Here is an 18867-nt window from a genome sequence, read left to right as displayed (position 1 = left end):
GATAGGTGATGGTTTGCAAGTTGAGTCAGTAGTAAGGGAGACAAATGCAATATTAACATTAACAATATTAACATTCATTCCAAGTCATACCCCTCATTTTTCTTTTAAAATGTTACCTTCTCACTTTAAATCTATACCCTTTGGTTCTTAAAATCTGTTTTTCTATGATTTTAAGAACCAAAGGGTATAGATTTAAAGTGAGAAGGTAACATTTTAAAAGAAAAATTAGTGGTGTTTTTTTCACTCAGAGGACGGAGGGTATATTGAAGCTGCCATAGAATGTAGTTGAGAGGTATGACAACAAGTTTCACCAGTCATTTGGACTGGTACATGGATAGGAAATGATTGGAGTGATATGGGCCAGGCATAGCAAATGGAACTAGCTTGGATTGGGCATCTAGGTTGGTATGGGCAAAGGGGGCCGCAGGCTTCCTTTCACACTGCAAGGCTCTATGACTTGGTTTTTATCTCAATTGTATAAAGTGATACTTTCTACCGTTACAATATGAAGGATTTACTGGATGACTGTCTTTTCATTTTATTTGTTGCAGGGGCAACTTTCAATTTTGCATGAAAAAATTGATCACCTGGAACATCTATTAGCTGAAAACAACGAGATAATTTCAAATATCAGGGACTCGGTTATTAGTTTGAGTAAATCTGTGAAAGATGGTCAAGGCATTGAAGGCTCAAACTCAAGTCAAAGATTAGGCTCTGAATTCTTTGGAGCACCTTTAATTATTTCCATTGAATCAGAAGATTGTCAGTTTGCTTCAAAGGTTTACACAGAAGCGTCAAAAATACAAGTAAGTGGATTGTGGAACAAGAAATTAAATATTTCAAGTGCTTCCGAGCCAAATAAGTGTCTGCCTTAACTAACAGCAAAATAATTATGTCTAATGTGAACCCAGCAAGCTGATTAGATAAAGGAATAACATTCAAGGATTTTATTGATACTGGAATTTCATCATTTTAATGTTTGTCTTTCAAGGAAAGCCTTTGTAGGAAAAATGTGTGGGCATTGCAAAACATAAAATCCAGCAGAATTTGAGATCATAATATAATGCCATTAGTAATGGCATGTTATGCTTCATAAATTATTTTACAGAAATGGCTTGAAAACTTTTGAAGTCGGGGAAATATATCTTCCCTTTGAAGTGGAGGAAATATCATGTGCTGGTTCAATAGTATAACCTAAGGAAAGCTTCAGGTGTCTAAAATGTGTCTGCAGCTAATACCATGCTGTTTTGACAAAGGAACTTCATAGTATTACAAAAGCTGTCATTGGGGGTCCTTGTAAATTTAAGAACCATGGTCTTTTCAAGAAGGATGAATAAACGTTGGCACTTGATTTGCCGAAATTTATATTTTACCAATTATGTTTTGGTCAAATAAAAAAAAAAGTCTTTGTACTGATGACCATGAGACAATTGAATTGTTAAAAACATATTCTGTTCACTCGTGTCCTTCAGGGGAGGAAATCTGTCAGCCCTACCTGGTCCAGCCTATAGATGACAACCACAGCAAAGATGATAACACATCTGCCCCATGAAATGGCCACTCATTGTATTTTCAACATCTCAATTCACCTATTGTCTATGTATCTATGGGCAGATAATAAAGTAGGACAGATCACTTGATATCAACCAACACACTGCAAGGAGATATGATAAAATCGCTCCCAATCTAGTTGATCCAGCAAAGTTCTTAAGTCATGTAGAATGGGCACACAACCTTCAGTGCACTAAGTCTGTGCCAACCACTGAGCACCCATCTATTGCAATCCTATTTTATTCTCCCCACATTCCCATTTTACTCTCCCCACATTCCTGCATTTCTCCTTCCCCACTAGGCTGATTGGGCAATTGACCTACCAGCCCATATATCTCAGCGAACCCAGAAGAATCCACATGGTCATTGGGAGAATGTGTAAATGTATGTGGATATTCACTAATTGTGCAATGTTCAATTCTATTTGCAATTATTTAGAAAATGAAGTCTAGACAACTTTCAGGCATGTGCCAATAAATGGCAAGTACCATTCATGCTACTAAAATGACCATTATCATTTAGTGAGAATTGATGCACTTACTTTGATCTCCAAGCATTGTTTAAGAAAGTACAGCAGATGCTGGAAAAATCAAAGTTAGACAAAAATGCTGGAGAAACTCATCGGGTGAGGCAGCATCTATGTAATGAAGGAATAGGTGACGTTTCAGGACGAGACCCTTCTTCAGACTGATGTTGGTTAATGCAAACTGAGCGGAGGTGTGGGGCGAAGTGATCGCCAAGCCTGCGCTTGAGGAGCAGCACCTCATATTTCGCTTGGGTAGTTTACACCCCAGTGGTATGAACATTGACTTCTCCAATTTCAGGAAGTCCTTGCTTTCTCCCTCCTTCCCCTCCCCTTCCCAGCTCTCCCACAGCCTACTGACTCTGCCTCTTCCTTTCATCTTCCCGCCCACCCCCACATCAGTCTCGACCTGAAACGTCACCCATTTGTTTGCTCTATAGATGCTGCCTCACCCGCTGAGTTTCTCCAGCAATGTCTACCTCCAAGCATTGTTTGTTCACTATCACTCGGCTTGTACTCATTAGAATTTAGAAGATTGAGGGGGGATCTTATAGAAACTTACAAAATTCTTAAGGGGTTGGACAGGCTAGATGCAGGAAGATTGTTCCCGATGTTGGGGAAGTCCAGAACAAGGGGTCACAGTTTAAGGATAAGAGGGAAGTCTTTCAGGACCGAGATGAGAAAATCATTTTTTACATAGAGAGTGGTGAATCTGTGGAATTCTCTGCCACAGAAGGTAGTTGAGGCCAGTTCATTGGCTATATTTAAGAGGGAGTTAGATGTGGCCCTTGTGGCTAAAGGGATCAGGGGGTATGGAGAGAAGGCAGGTATGGGATATTAATTTGGATGATCAGCCATGATCATATTGAATGGCGGTGCAGGCTCGAAAGGCCGAATGGCCTACTCCTGCACCTATTTTCTATGTCTATGTTTCTATCAACCGGTCATCGGTGACAAAACCCCACCTAAACCAGTGAGATAAACACTGTGATGACAAGAATGGCTATCCTGTGGCAAATGGCTCATCTTTTGACAAGCAAAACCTTTTGGCTAAGTTCAAGGCATTAAGAAGCACTCTTCACTTCCCTGGTGGTGTAGTTCATACAACATTAAACCAATAAGCTTATGCAGTCTCACAAATCCAAAACCTCTACCTTAAAGAAGGAAAGGGCAGCCAATAAATGTGAATACACTACCTGCCAGTTCCCCTCCAAAATTCACACTTTATTTACTTAGAAATATATCGCCAATCCTTCATTGTCGTTGTATTGAAATCACCTGTCCAATTGTGTAGAATTACCTTTACCTGAAGGACAACAATGGTTCAAAAATTATGCTCATGGGTATACAGGAAGAGCAATAATTGTTTGCCTTGCAAAGATAACCATATTTTGAAACTAAATAGGAAAATATAGCATGTTTCCCCATTGTCTCAAAGTTGTTGGTAAATTTCTGATTAAAAGTCAAGCTGAATATCTTGAACATACATATTTTTCATTTTATTATATATTTTTTTATAATCCAGTGTTTTGTTGGAAAAATAACATATTGGTTCTTATTAAAACCTTTGTGCTAAAAAGACAATATTTTAAATCAGAATATCTGGAACCGCATATTCATATTCATAGATAGCATCTATGAATTTATGAAAAACTTGCTCAGTTCTGAAGGGTCTCTGACCTGAAATATTCTCTGTTTCTCATTCTACTGACTTTGTGTGATCCACTGATTGTTTCCAGCATTTTCTATTTTTGTTTCAAATTTCTAGCATCTGCAGATTCTTTAATTTATTAGAATAAAATTTACTCTGGTTATGGTTTTTATGGTTATGGTTTTATGGTTTTCATGGTTTCTGCATTTTTCTATATGCAGCAGAAGAAAGCTACTTTGATCCCTACATAGCAATTTACTGAATGCGTGTATATATTTTGAAGATGCAAATTTCTTCATTGGTTTTATCAGCTGTAGTTATTGTGAAATAATATGTAGACTTTAGTTTGTACAAGATCTGCTTTCTAAAATGAAATGTCATTTTGTCATACAGAATCCTGAAACGACATCTTCAGCAGGGATGTACAGTGAAATGCCTTTGCTAATCAGCTTCTAATTATTTCTTATCTCTTATAGATGTTGGATATCTATAAACTTCTACCTTTTGACAACCCAGATGGTGGAGTTTGGAAACAGGGCTTTGACATCACATACAATGAACATGAGTGGGATGATGACCCATTGCAGATATTTGTTGTGCCCCATTCGCACAATGATCCTGGTGAGGAATGGGTATTTCAAGGGACATGCAGTACAATTCTAGAATATGCATTTCACCAAGTTAATTATCAGTCATTTAATTTTTAAATTGTGTTAGATTCTCAAAAGAAAAGATTTAGTGGTGAAGGCTAGCTTAATATATGCAGGTTATTATGCTATTGCTACAGACATCTGGGGAGTAGTGTAATATTGCTTTTGCTATTAAAGCTTTTGACAATTTTTATGATTTCTTACAGGACAATACTTTTTTCTAATCTAACTTAATATTTAAAAAACATGAATATCATCAATCAGGACAGAGGTCCAGGACAGAGGTAGGGTATCCATCAATTAGAATTATTTTAGAACAAAATTACCTATTTTTAGAAGCTTATTGGAATTCTTCAGTAAGTTATTAAACTAATGGTTTCCAGTAGATTTTCAGAATATGCCATAAGTAATATGGTAAAGTTCCAGGTCTTTGAATAAATGTTAAACTTAAAATTTGATTAACAATAAATGAAGCATCATAACACCTTTAGTATAGTTGGCACCAGTCGAGTGGAGTGCATTGTTCTGGATTGTATTAAGTTTCTTGAGTGTTGTTGGAATTGCACAGGCATGTGAAGGGTATTTTATCAGATTTATGAGATGTCTTGAACATGGATTGAACATGGTACCTGTATTGGAGTGTTTGGAGGCGAGTCACATTTCACAAGCAAGCAGAATGTATTTAAGCATCTATAAAGTGATCACTTATAGATGGGGTCAGACAAGTAGTCACTCGCTGAAGGGTACACTGCCTTTGTCCTGGTCTTCTGGCAACAGATTTATGTGACTGGATTCAGAAGTATTTCTAGGTAATAACGATCCCCAATGTGTTGATGGTGGAGGACTAGATGATGATAATCCCAATGGATATCAAGGTTAGATCCTCTTTTGTTGGTAATGGTCGCTGTCACATTTATGTGTTATGCCAGCATGAAATGCTTCTTTTTCTAAACAGATATGAATGGCATTGAACATTCTGAAATCATCTGCGAGATCACCATGTGATCTTATGATATACAAAAAGGTAATTAATGACACAGCTGAGATGGTTAGGCCATTGGAATTGTCCAGAGGAGCTAATGCAGTCATGTACAGTGGCTTGTATGTTTGACCTCCAACAAATGCCACCATCGTCTCTTGTATGACTCCAATCACTCAAGTGTCTTCCTCTTGATGCCCCGAGGGTTCAGATTTATTGAGGCACCTTGATGACATACTTGGTGACTGCCTTGATATCAAGTGTAATCACTCTCATCTCACTGGCTCATCAACACAGATGCACTTCAGGGTTGCAAACTTAGCCCCTTGCTCTATCTTCAATGCCATCTCCAAATTTGCCCACTATTGTTGCCTAAATCACGAGTGGTGATGAATACAGGAATGAGATGGAACACATGGTTGAGTGGTGTCATGACAACAACTTTCGCTCAATGTCAACAAAACGAAGGACAAAAAGAGGAAGTCGGGAAACCATATGCCAACTTTCATTGATGAGTCAGTAGTGGAGAGAGTTAACAACTATAAATTCCTGTTAATATCTTGGATGACCTGTCCTGGGCCCAGCACGTAAATGTATGCACGACGAAGGCCTCTTTTTTATGAAGTTTAACAATGTTCGGCATGTTACAAACATCTGCAGATGCACTGTAGAAAGTATCCTGACTGGTCGTATCATGGCCTGGTACAACAATTCCAATACACAGAAATGCAAGAATGTGAAGAGGTTAACTTGCTAAAAGTTTTTCATTTATTCTAACTTCAAGGCCAACCGAGCCTGTTTATTTTTCTTCTAAAAAAACAAACATACCAACCCAGAAATCAATCTGCTGAACTCATGTTGCACTCCCTATAATACCCATGTTTTAGGTAAGAAACCCAGACCTCTGCATAATATTAAGATGCAGTCCTGCCAGAGTTCTTATATTTTGAAAAAATTATCTTTACTCGAGTACTCAAATGTCCTTGAAATAATGATCAGCACATTGTTTGCCTTTCTAATTCGTTGTTGCACTTGCATGTTCATTTTTTAACAAATTCATGTAGAAGGAAATTCAGATCCCTCTGCACACTAAGAATATAGTTTCCTTTACCTCACCTTCCACCCTACCATGTCTAACAGATCATTCTCCATAATTTCTGCTACCTGCAACATGACGTATTTATCAGACAAATCTTTCACTTCCTTCTTCTGTCAGCTTTCTATTTACTCCATGGTTCTTTTGCTCTTCCATTCTGACTAATGCTCACTCCCATTTTTGTGTTTGTATCCCCGTGCAATAGGGATGCAACTTGTATCCCTTCTCTTCCCAACAGGGGCAGAAATCCTGGGAGGGACAGCAGGGACATGTTCACCCCCCCCCCCCCTGTTTTGAGAGGTGGGGGAAAATTTCCGCCCCCCCCCCATTTTTTGTAATCCGGATTTTAAAACTCGGTGAAATTTCTGCTTTCCGCGGGGGTGGGACTGATGATCAATTGCGCCGATTGGATGAGAGAGACGTCGGTCAGCAGGCAGTTGGAAGGAGGGCGGCATGAAGATTCAGCGCGATGATTGGAGGAGGGAGGTGTCGGTCAGAGTCGGAAGTAGGGGGGTGGGACTGAGGATAGAGTGCGGTGATTGGAGCAGGGAGAAGTCCGTGGAGCAAAGATCATAGAGCGGAGCTTGAATTGGCCCGTTCGCGGGGCTTTTCACCGCCCTGCCCGACGCAGCCAGGATCTTCCATCGCCCTGCGGTCAAATTGCTGCGTCGAGGCGATCGAGGCTTCCGATGTTGAAGTTCTCGCCGGTGGTTGGAAGGCTATGTGAACAGGCCGATTCAAGTCCCACGATTCGGGCAGACAAACCTACTGTTGCTGGAGTTCGGAGTCGGTCACCAACCAGGTCAGCTCCCGATGTTACCGTTCACAGCAAAGATACTAGACAGGGCCTCGCGGCCGCCAGGAAATTGTGGCCCCCCCATGTTTTGACAGCGATTTCCGTTCCTGTTTCCCAACATCCATGCATCTAAACACTCCTTCCACGAAAAGCAATGATTTGCTTGTATTTGTTTATTGGGAGTCCTACAAGAGTGCACCAGATTGAATCCTGGGATAGCATATTTTTCCTATGAGGAGGAACTAAACAGTGCTCACAATCTGGTCTCCTCTGCAGTGGAGAAATTAAAGATAGTTTGGACGAACATTTTGTAAAACATTCTTCAGTCTTCAAGGGTGACTTTGAGCATTCAGTCATTTGAATTCTCCACCCTTTGTTCTTTGTCTTTCACCTCTTATACTTCAGTGATGCCCAACGTAGGTCCTAACAATAGCATCTCATCTTCTGAATGGGCATATTAAGCTATTTGGGCTAAGTATTGGATACAGTAATTTCAGAAAATCAGTCTTCAGTTTGTTTCAGAACTGACCAATTCTGACAGAATATCATCCACCTGTGACATTAATTCTCTTCCTCATCAATATCAAAGCAAACATCCTTGTGTTTCTGACTCGTCACCAAAAATATATTGTGAATTAGTAGATGTTGGTATTCACAGGGAGTGTACTTTTATTTGAATGATATAATTCCGTTATGTTTTGAGTGGATCTATTAATCTATTCAATTGTTGTTCAAGACAAATTTAAATGACACAATAATACAAACCTTTGATTTATTTAAAAAAGTTATATGAACTGAAAAAAAAGTTATCTCACGTGGCTGAATTAAGTTACCTTCTAGAAGCAATAATAATTCATTGGGGATTCTTTTCTGTTTACAAGGGATTGTCAAATTTGAAAGAGAAACATCAATTGATTCAGAAGCCATGAGTAAATGTCTGGCCAAATTTTAGGCATGGAACAATTTCAAGCAGATTTTCAAAGTAAAGACATTTGCCGTAGTAAAATATGAGATAAAATATGAGCATAATAACAAAAGAGTAAAACTTTTGAGATATATTTGAGAAAACAAATATTTTGTAAGTACGTTGGAAAAAGAAGAATTGTTATGCATGAGATCATATAGCCCCAAAGAAAGAAGATTGCTATTTTTGGGGATGGGCACCAGATGATTGTAGGCACGTATTACACACATTGACTTCTTTGTTTCCCCCATAATGGCAGCAAATGTGCTTTAAATATCCCTTGCTAAATAATTGTCTTCTTCTTGCTTATGGCGTGCACAGCCTAAAATTAAAGGCTAACTTATTCTATTTGATCTTATTTGATTGTGCACGCCGTTGCTTGCATTTGTCAAAACAGGGTGGACCATGTGAAGGTTGCAATCTTCCATCCCACTAAATAATTGTAAAGTGCCTGAAAGAGCTTGGTCATTGAGGCTCTGAAGGTTCTGTGGAAATTCAAGTTCAGTATACTCTCAGCCATCCAGCAACCAAATCATAAAGGGATTACTAGTTACATGATTATGCCAGTTGCACTGAATTGTTCAACAAAATATTGTATATAAGATGAGTATTCTATGCATGTGCCTTAATAAAAATAGAACTACGTCATCTACAGAGCCTTTTAAATCCGTGTTTTACACTGCAATTCTATATTTTAAGGTTAAACAGTATAATAAAATACAGCAAAAGTAAATCAAATGAAAGATTGTATTCACCATCACTTGAAATGGCAAATCTTTAATGAAGATGTTCCTGCTATCCCCCACACCTGTTGCTCTTGGATATAAATGGCAATAAATAAAAATGACTTTACATACTTGTTTTGCTTACCACCTGAAATAAAATTCAATGATTGAGCTTATTTCCATAAAACAAAATAATCTTATGTAGGTCATGCATAATCCTTTATGCAAATTGTTAGAAATGTTTGCCGATTGCATGACAATGACCTATTCATGAATAGCAGATGAACAACTGTTTAAAATGCAGTATAATGGGGATAAATGTGAGTTTATCCACTTGGGTGGCAAGAATAGGAAGGCAGATTATTATCTGAATGGTGTCAGATTAGGAAAAGGGGAGGTGCAACTGGGGTGTGCTTATACATCAGTCACTGAAAGTAAGCATGCAGGCAGTGAAGAAAGCTAATGGCATGATGGCCTTGAATGTGAGAGGATTTGAGTTTAGGAGCAAGGAGGTCCTACTGCAGTTGTACAGGGCCCTGATGAGACTGCACCCGGAGCATTGTGTGCAATTTTGTTCTCCTAATTTGAGGAAGGACATTATTGCTATTTAGGGTGTGCAGCAGATTAATTTCCAGGATGGCGGGACTGACATATGATGAAAGAATGGGTCAACTGGGCTTGTATTCACTGGAATTTAGAAGGATAAGAAGGGAATTTATAGAAACATATAAAATTCTTAAAGAATTTGACAGGCTAGCTGCAGGAAAAATGTTCCCAATGTTGGGGGAGTCCAGAACCAGGAGTCACAGTTTAAGAATAAGGAGTACGCCATTTAGGATTGAGATGAGAAAAAACTTTTTCTTCCAGAGAGTTGTAAATCTGTGGAATTCTTTGCCACAGAAGGCAGTGGAGGCCAATTCATTGGATGTTTTCAAGAGAGAGTTAGATTTAGCTCTCAGGGCTAAAGGAATCAAGGGATATGGGGAAAAAGTAGGGATGGGGTACTGATTTTAGATGATCAGCCATGATCATATTGAATGGCGACACTGGCTCGAAGGGTCAAATGGCCTACTCCTGTACCTATGTTTGCTGTATTTGTTTCAAGCAGTTACAAATGTATCCTCAGTAGAAAAATGTATGTAAATTACTGCCTCAGGCGAGTTTGTGGAGATTGTGTCCAACCATGAATGGTGGGAAAGGGCTGAAGGGAAATTTATCTTTGCCCTCAACCAGTTTTATTTAACTGTTTTGTCCAAAGTCAGTTTCGGCTTCCAAGCCCTGAGATGTCCACTGTAGGAATATTTGGAGTGTTACATTTTGAGTCAAACAGGGTCAAACATTAATGCCTTTAAAATAATGATCTGCCTCTGGAGTACATTTGCAATCATTCCACCTCACCTTTAAAACTGGAAACAGTTACATCGTTAGGAATGTTTTGGAGGCAGTTGCTAAGCAAGGGTTCATCAATTTCCAAATATTGCATTTTTAATCTCTCCATCTATCCTGGAGGATGGAGTTAAAATTATCACCCCGTTCGAGCTTTGCAGATGTAAATATCCATTGTGGAAACCTAGATGTGCAGTAAAATGAGATTATACTTAAATAAAATAATTTGATTTTGATAGAACACAAGAAATTATGTTTCATGTGCAATAAGGCACAAATGTGTAAACTGTTACAATGTTGATTAGAATTTTAAAATTTTATTTATACTGTTAAAAATTATTTTTAGGTTGGCTGAAAACATTTGATGATTATTATAGAGATCAGACTCAGCATATTCTGAACAACATGGTAATTAAGCTACAAGGAGATGTTCGTAGGAAATTTATTTGGTCGGAGATTTCGTACTTCTCAAAATGGTGGAATAACATTGACGGACAGAAGAAAGATGCTGTGAAAAGGTTTGCAGCTAAAAAAAATTACATTGAATTCTATAATGTGGTTAAAGTAAATGTAAAATGTTAAGAGTTTTCCCTGTTTACCGATATCAAAACATTTCACCATTTTATAATTTGCACCACTCCACCAGTTTATTTTAGTTTCCATCCATTATACACGGACAACCAATTATCAAACATGAGCTCAAGATAATACAGTATTTGTCATGTCAATATGGACTTTGCATGAAAATTATTCTGGCCTACAGGTTGATCTATTTTCATAATCTTAATTCTACTTTAAACAATATGTTAATTTCTTTAATATTTATATATTTTATTATTAAAATTACTTGGTTCTGATCGTAGTCATCATCTATCAGTATCTTATTTATATGCTTTATTGCCCTGGTTATTGTTGAGCATCTTAATGGAAATATATTTATTCAGGCAAGCGAATATTTCAACATGCTTTATGCCCATTTTACCTCATGCAAAAGGTGCATGAATTATGTGCAGTTTTTTTGCAGAATACTAGGTTCCTGGTGGGCTGCAGTGGCCATGGGTGGTTAAGAGACAGATCTGATCTGGTTGACACTGACACCCAGGAAATCAATGTTTCACAGTGTAGGCATTGCTGACAAGGCCAGCATTTATTTCTCATTCCTAATTGCCCAATATTGAGCTGCTCATTGATCCATTTTGGAGGATGAAAGAGGGTATTTAAAAGTAAACCACGTTGGCGAGTCTGGAGTTAGGATAGGGATGGTGAAATTCCTCTCGGAAGGCTGTAACAGTGAACTAAATGGCTTCTTGTAACAAGATGGCAGATTTGTGGTCGCTATTACCAATGATTGGTTTTATTAAATAATTTCATGTTTACTGAAATTGAATTCCACAGCTACCATGGTAAAATTTAAACGCAGCATTAGTTTATTATTGTCATCTGTAACAAGATACTATGAAAGCTTTGTTTGCACATTATCCAGTAAAATCAAATAACACTATACATGGGTACAATCAAGCCATACACAAGTACATCAGGTAGTTAAAGAGAATACTAGAGTGCAAAATAGTGTTACAGTATTCTAGCAATAAAGTGACTGAAAAAAGTGCTAATGTTGTAGTCATAATGTTGGAAGATCATGTCTACATCGTAGTTTATGGGAGGAATGTTCTGTAATCTGATTACAGTGGGAAGAACCTATTCTTGAATGTGATGGTATGTCCATACAAGCTTTTGTAGCTTCTGTCTGATGGGAGAGGCCAGACGAGGGAATGACCAGGTTGCGGAAGGACTTACGTTGGCTGCTTTCCCGAGGCAATAAAAAGTTCAGATGGACTCGATGGTGCAATAATATGCAGGAAAATAGGGTGGTAACACGGGTGGTGCAGAATGTGTATGGCATGTTTGCCTTCTTCGGCTCAGGTATTTATTATGAGATGTCATTTTACAGTTATACAAAATATTAGTGAGGCCGTACGAGATCATATTGCAGATCTCTTCCGCAGACATTTTTCTACCAGATTCTCTAAATCCATTGCTGTGGATCTTTAAAGTGCATTTCTTCCCCTTTCTTCACACTGCTACATTCTTCATCGTGCAGTGCAAAGGCTTTTAGGGCCGTTTCAAAAAGACACATTCGCAAATTAGATGCAAGTATTTGTGAGATGTTACACAGCGTCAATTCATTTGCTGGACCAGGGAAATGTGTGCCTTTGCACAACTGAACACAATAATCCCATTTATTGGGAGCAGTTCTAGAATATTTTGATCATACAGACACTTTTGAAAATTCAATTCATGTGCCTTGCAATGATATTTTAGCATTAGTTTACATTTAGTTTACATTTAAAAATTAATATTAAAATAATTTATGTGGGAACACAAATCATTGTTAAAAAGTTTAAGTGTGAAGTCAATTTGGAGGGCAACTTATACTGTATTAATTATGTCTTGAATAGTGAAAAAAATCCTGACTTGCACTAATAGGAAAATTAAATTAAATATTTGCAAGCAGTTCATTTTGCAGCCATCATCAGACATGGTAACATGATTTACAGATTTTGGTGTATGCAACTTTACTTATTTCAACCCGATTTACCTCTATTTTACTTCACATGCCCATAAATGATCAAAATGAATGGGTTGCACTAAGTTTATTTTATGTACGACCACAAAAGTTTGGAATTCCAGTTAGTAGATATGGTTGCTGGAGAAACTCAGCGGGGTGAGGCAGCATCTACGGAGCGTAGGAAATAGGCAACGTTTCAGGTCGACCCGAAACGTTGCCTATTTCCTTTGCTCCATAGATGCTGCCTCACCCCGCTGAGTTTCTCCAGTATTTTTGTCTACCTTCGATTTTTCCACCATCCTCAGTTCCTTTTTAAACCTAGTAGATATAGTTAACGCTTTTAGAAGTTCACTTAGTCCTGTATTTATAAGTTCAAGCTGTAATTTTAATGTTTCAAGCTCTAAAAACATCTATGTTCTTTACATTATAACCCATTACAGGATTTTACTTACAAGTAGTTAATATATTTCCTTTGTCTGTTTAAAGGTGAAATTACATTCTCTACCTATTTTTCAAAAGACAACTGAAAATACTAGAAAATGCTACCATCATCAAACCTTGTAGCACAGTAAGCAGGTCACCATTCTGATAAAAACTTAGCAAGGAAGTTAACTATTTCCTAATTTTCAACCTAACTGGCCGTGTACTTTGAGCATTTTCTGTTTTATTACTAATTTCCAGCATCAGCAGTATGCCGGTTTTAGATTTTACTTCGGAGTCACGTGAGTGATTCCGTGAAGAACCCGCTCAGCACGCATGCACGGCATTACGTTTCAGCAGGCAACAGCGGCAGGCGGGAGTCAGGCGCTCCCGCTACAAGCCTGAAAGAGGAAGCTTTAGGTAAGTACTTACCTTCAGTTTAACCAGCGACTCGCGTCTGTTTGTTGCTCCAGGTGGAGCAAAGCAGCAGACGCAAGCGGCCCCCGTTGGACTCCGGGCAAGGAGCGTTCCATTCACGGAAGGGGGAGAGATGCCACCAGGACCGCACACGCTGCGGTCCACAGACAGGGTGCTGCGCCGGTGCCAGTCCAGACGCAAGCGGCCCCCCCTTGGACTCCGGGGGAGTCAGGTGCTCCCGCTACGGGGTGAAAGAAACGGACCGTCAGGTAAGCTCTGAGGTCGGGTTTTTCTTTCACAGGAGGAGCCTTCTGCTTTCAGGCAGAGAAGAAAGGCTCTAGAACAAACCTGTTCCCCAAGCCACGGAAGAGTGGGGGGGGGGGGGGGGGGGGGGGGGGGGGGCAGCAACAAGGCGGTAGGACCGCTTACCCGGCCTCCGCTATTCCCCGACACCGCGTCCGAGCCCAGCCCGCTAGCGCCTGAGCAGTGGGCTGGAAGTAAAGCCACGGAAGAGGCGTCCGGCCGGTGGCTTCCGACTTGTCGGACGGGGACATCTCTCCACCCACCCGGGAGAGAGACAGCAGGAGCTCCAGCGAGACGCGCTTCGTGAGGGGCGCTCTCGCAGGGGGGAGTTCAGGCACTCCCTCCACAGTGCCTTCTGCACTGTCCATTGCTTCCTCCTTACCCGAGGGTAGCTTTGGTGACCAGGACTGGGCTGGTCAAGAAGAGGGGATGATGGCTGAAGATCTCGGGAGTATGCAAGGGGTGCAGGAACAGGAAGAGCTGCTAAGTGTGGTGGACCGCTACGTGGCAACCCCACGTGCAGGAGGCCGTTCAAGGCCCTACAGGAGAGGTGGTCAATGAGGTATACAGCTCCAGAGAACTGCGAGTCCCTTAAAGTGCCGGCTGTAAACAGCCAAACGTGGGGGCACGTTGGGGCAAACATTCGGAACCAGGAGCTAAAACTGCAGCGGTCCTCAGGCTCCTGACGTCCGCCATCACATCGTCTGCTCGTTCCGTGGACCAATATGGAGATGACCACAACCTTCGTAAACAAATCATAAGACCTGCCATAAAATCCTAAATTTGCGGGGTTGTGCAAAACCCCAGCCACTGAGCCAGACCCACTGCTCTCTGGCAAAAACCTCACAAAGCATATGAAGGATATAGAGAGGCCTTAACAAGCTTTCGGTCTCATGAGGGCAGGCCCCGGGACGAGCAAAACCAAAAACAATAAGCAGCAGCACCCCATCGCGTCCATCAGTCGACGTCTACATATGGGACTGATGAAAGCTCGGGGTCCGCATTCTATCACGGAAAGTCAGACGACGAGCAACACTCGTTGGACCGGCAGGAAACAGAAGAATACCCATAACCATGGAGGTAGGTGGGTCAGGTTCCTACCAGCATATAGAGTAATACTAACACACGGGAGTCTATCACGAGTGATCAGTATATACTCAATGGCATTAGTGGATACAAATACAATTCATACTAGAAAAATCGCCACCAGGTCAACATTCACCCAGAGTGTATTTTCCCCTCTCCGTTAAAGAAACGAGAGGGACAAGCTGAACTGGTGAGACTAATTACAAAGAGTATCATGGGAAAACCTGAACCCTTGCAATATATTCACTAAACCCAAACAAGATGGTGGATGTCGCATCATCATTGACTTAACTTCACTAAATATGTTTGTTAAGTATATACATTTCAAAATGGAAACAGTTGTTACTGCCAAACAACTACATTCCAAAGGATACTTCATGGCAAGCATTGATCTTAAAGATGTTTACTATTTAGTACCATTCACAAGGATCATCGCAGATACCTGAAATTTACCTGGATGGGGCAGCTATAGCAGTTTAAAGCGATGTCTTAAATGGTAGGCAAGACCATGGAATTGACTATGTTAGCTGTGTCAGCTACAAAACAGTTATTTGAAACCCTGGGATTGTCTTACATCCAGATAAATCTAAGTTTAAGCATCCACAATCATGGACTACTTGGGCTTCACAATTAATTCAGTCTACGTGACTGTAACATTGCCAAGAGACAAAATAGTTGAATTGGCACAATCATGCAACAATTTAATGGTCAACAAACTACCAACTACTGAACAAGTAACAGAGTAATTGGAAAAATGGTGGCAGCATTTTCCGGCTACATAATTCTGACCTTTGCACCAAAAACAACATACAGGTCATTATGATTGTGTCATGAAGTTACCCACTGAAGCAATGTCAGAACTACAGTGGTGGGTAAAAAACGTTTGGCATAGTTTACAGCCCTATTGTCATCACTAACCCTATGTTAGTTATCCAAACAGATGCCAGTGCTCAACTAATTCTATATCTAGCACAGGTAATAGATTAGCTGACCCGGAGTCATCATTACCACTTACACTGGGCATTAATTATCTAGATATGGGTGACTTTTATGGTTTAAAGCATATGCTCAAAATATGCATCACTTGCATGTACGGTTACAAATAGATAAATACTACGGTGGTGGCTTACATTAACCATATGGACGGCATAAAATCGGTATCATGCGACAAGTTGGTCAACACAATTTGGCAATGGTGTGTTGAAAGACATATTTGGCTATCAGCAACTTGCCTGCCAGTTAAGCTAAATGCAGTGGCAGACACCAGACAACGTAAATTTAATCACAACATCGAATATAAAACCCCCAAAAAAATTTTTTTTGCAAAAGTTATCAAGCAATATGGCACGCCAGATATCGATTTATTTGCATCCAGGCTAAATCACCAGGTACCTATGTATGTTGCTTGGGAACCAGACCTGAGGCAGCAGCGGTAGATGCGTTCACGCTGGATTGGGGATATTCTTCTTCTATGCATATCCTCCCTTCTGCCTCATCAGTCGGGGACTACGCACAATACAAATGGACTCTGCTTCAGGTATTTTGATAGTACCCTACTGGTCTACGCAGCCATGATTCCCAATACTCGATGACATGGTTGTTGAAACTCCGATGGTATTCCCCAGTGACCCAGAGTTATTAACACCCAGTGTCGGGCACAAGCCACCCGTGCCATGAAAAAAATCAAACTCCTGAGTTGCAGATTCTGCACAAACCACTTCTGGGACTGGGATTATCAGAACAAACCGTCGACACCATGTCAGCATCCCTCCGAACATCCACTAAAAAACAGCACTTGTCCAGCATCAAAAATGGGAGAAGTACTGCTTGAATACAGGGACCACCTACTCAACCGCTACAGTTACCAACGTACTGGAATTCCTGGCGAACCTTCACCATGATGAAGGATTCAGCTACAGAGCCATCAACACAGCTAGAAGTGCCCTGCCTGTCTATTTAAAACCAGCTCCAGGACAACAGGCCATGGGGTCCCACTCGCTGGTGGTCAAACTAATCAAGGGTATTTACAACTCTAACCCCCTAGACCAAGGTACACCCATACATGGGATGTCAGTGTGGTCCTGACATACCTCAGGGGATGGCCACCAGCCAGATCCCTCAACCTGGAATCTATGCTCAAAACACTCATATTGATGGCACTTGTATCTGCACAGAGGGTCCAGTCACTACACCTATTGAGACTGGACACCATGCTCACAGCTCCAGACCAGATCTCTGTCGTTATCCAGGGAATGATCAAACAGAGCAGACCAGGAACACCTAATCCAGTCGTGGAATTCCGGGCTTACCCGCCAGAAATACGGTTATGTGCCATGACCCTACTATCCTACATAGACACAACCTAAATATTCGAGGGAGATGAAAAGCCTTGTGGGTCAGTCATAAAAAACCTTATGGTCGGTTGACGAGCCAAACCATTTCGAGGGCTCAAGCAGGTGCTAAAAGCTGCTGGGATAAAAACTAACGTACAAATTTCATTCCACCAGGGCAGCATCACGTCGACGGCTAAAAGAATGGACGTGCCTATAGACCACATCCTGGCTACAGCAGGATGGTGGGAAGAAAGACCGTTCAGAAAATTTTATAATATGCCGTTGGCAAAACCTGTTTTAGTTGCAGGAAAGATTTTACAGACTGCAAATATTTAATTTAAGCCCAGGGGAGCAATTTAATTTCTTTGTTGTTATTGTTTAAAAATACCATTGTGTGTTTCTACAAACAGATTAATTGGTTAATTACGATAACACACTTCCTCCCTCAAAGACTTCGGCAGTGATGTAGTAATAACTGTTACACGGTTTGAAATCACAGAGCTTTGAAATCTTCACGGAATCACTCACGTGACTCCGAACTAAAATGGTAAGATTAAATGAGAACTTACCAGTTTGAAGTTTGATCTGTATTTTATGAGGAGTTACGATGAGGGATTACGTGCCCTCCGCTCCCACCCTCAATAATATGGGTCAAATTCATAAACTGATGTCTCCATGTGTTTGCAATGTTTACTTCAATAACTGTGTCTATCTGTGATTCCACACCGCTGCTTTGAAGTATGCCGCGCATGCGTGCTGAGCGGGTTCTTCACGTAATCCCTCATCGTAACTCCTCATAAAATACAGATCAAACTTCAAACTGGTAAGTTCTCGTTTAATCTTATTATTTTGTTGCTTTTAGATTTTGTTTTCTTTTCACATTGTCAAAAACAATAGATTTCTTAATCCTTCACCCAGTTGTTTTTTAAATCATGACTATTGAAGAATCATTGAAACTTAACATTTTGCTATCTTGACATGACATTTTTTAATGTGGTGCTTATTTTCTTTTCTAGACTATATGAACAGGGTCAGTTTGAAATAACAACAGGAGGTTGGGTCATGACTGACGAGGCCAGTACACATTACTATGCAATGATTGACCAGCTGATTGAAGGACATCAGTGGCTTGAAAGGAACTTAGGTGGGAATCGTTTAAACATTATTTTTGCATCCTCTCGTTCAAATTACAAATCTCTTTTACCACTCCTTAATACAGTATTAATCTGGCGTAGAGTTTGATTATTTGTTTTGAACAAATTATCTATTAATCCTGTTGTTTTATTTGTTGGCTCTATATGATGTTCAATATCAATGAAACCATAAATAATATAATTATCTTAATTCTTATGTAAAGTTAATTTGTGTTTTATTTTACAATTAAATTTTTTATTAAAATAACTCAAGTGTAACTTAAT

The 18867-nt window shown here is 40.0% G+C and overlaps 1 protein-coding gene across 1 annotated transcript in view; it reads left to right on the top strand.

Moving 5' to 3' along the window:
- Positions 1-18867, top strand: part of man2a1 (mannosidase, alpha, class 2A, member 1) — a 96907-nt gene that overhangs the window by 2126 nt on the left and 75914 nt on the right. Inside the window, 4 exon segments of the mRNA XM_055633217.1 lie at positions 552-806; positions 4202-4346; positions 10668-10839; positions 18466-18593. Of these exon segments, the coding sequence (XP_055489192.1) occupies positions 552-806; positions 4202-4346; positions 10668-10839; positions 18466-18593 (700 nt within the window).

This window comes from Leucoraja erinacea, chromosome 3 (assembly GCF_028641065.1).
Source record: "Leucoraja erinacea ecotype New England chromosome 3, Leri_hhj_1, whole genome shotgun sequence".
In the NCBI taxonomy this organism is placed as follows: domain Eukaryota; kingdom Metazoa; phylum Chordata; class Chondrichthyes; order Rajiformes; family Rajidae; genus Leucoraja; species Leucoraja erinaceus.
The sequence above is the reverse complement of the archived record's forward strand: the minus strand, read 5'-3'. Positions and strand labels throughout refer to the sequence as shown.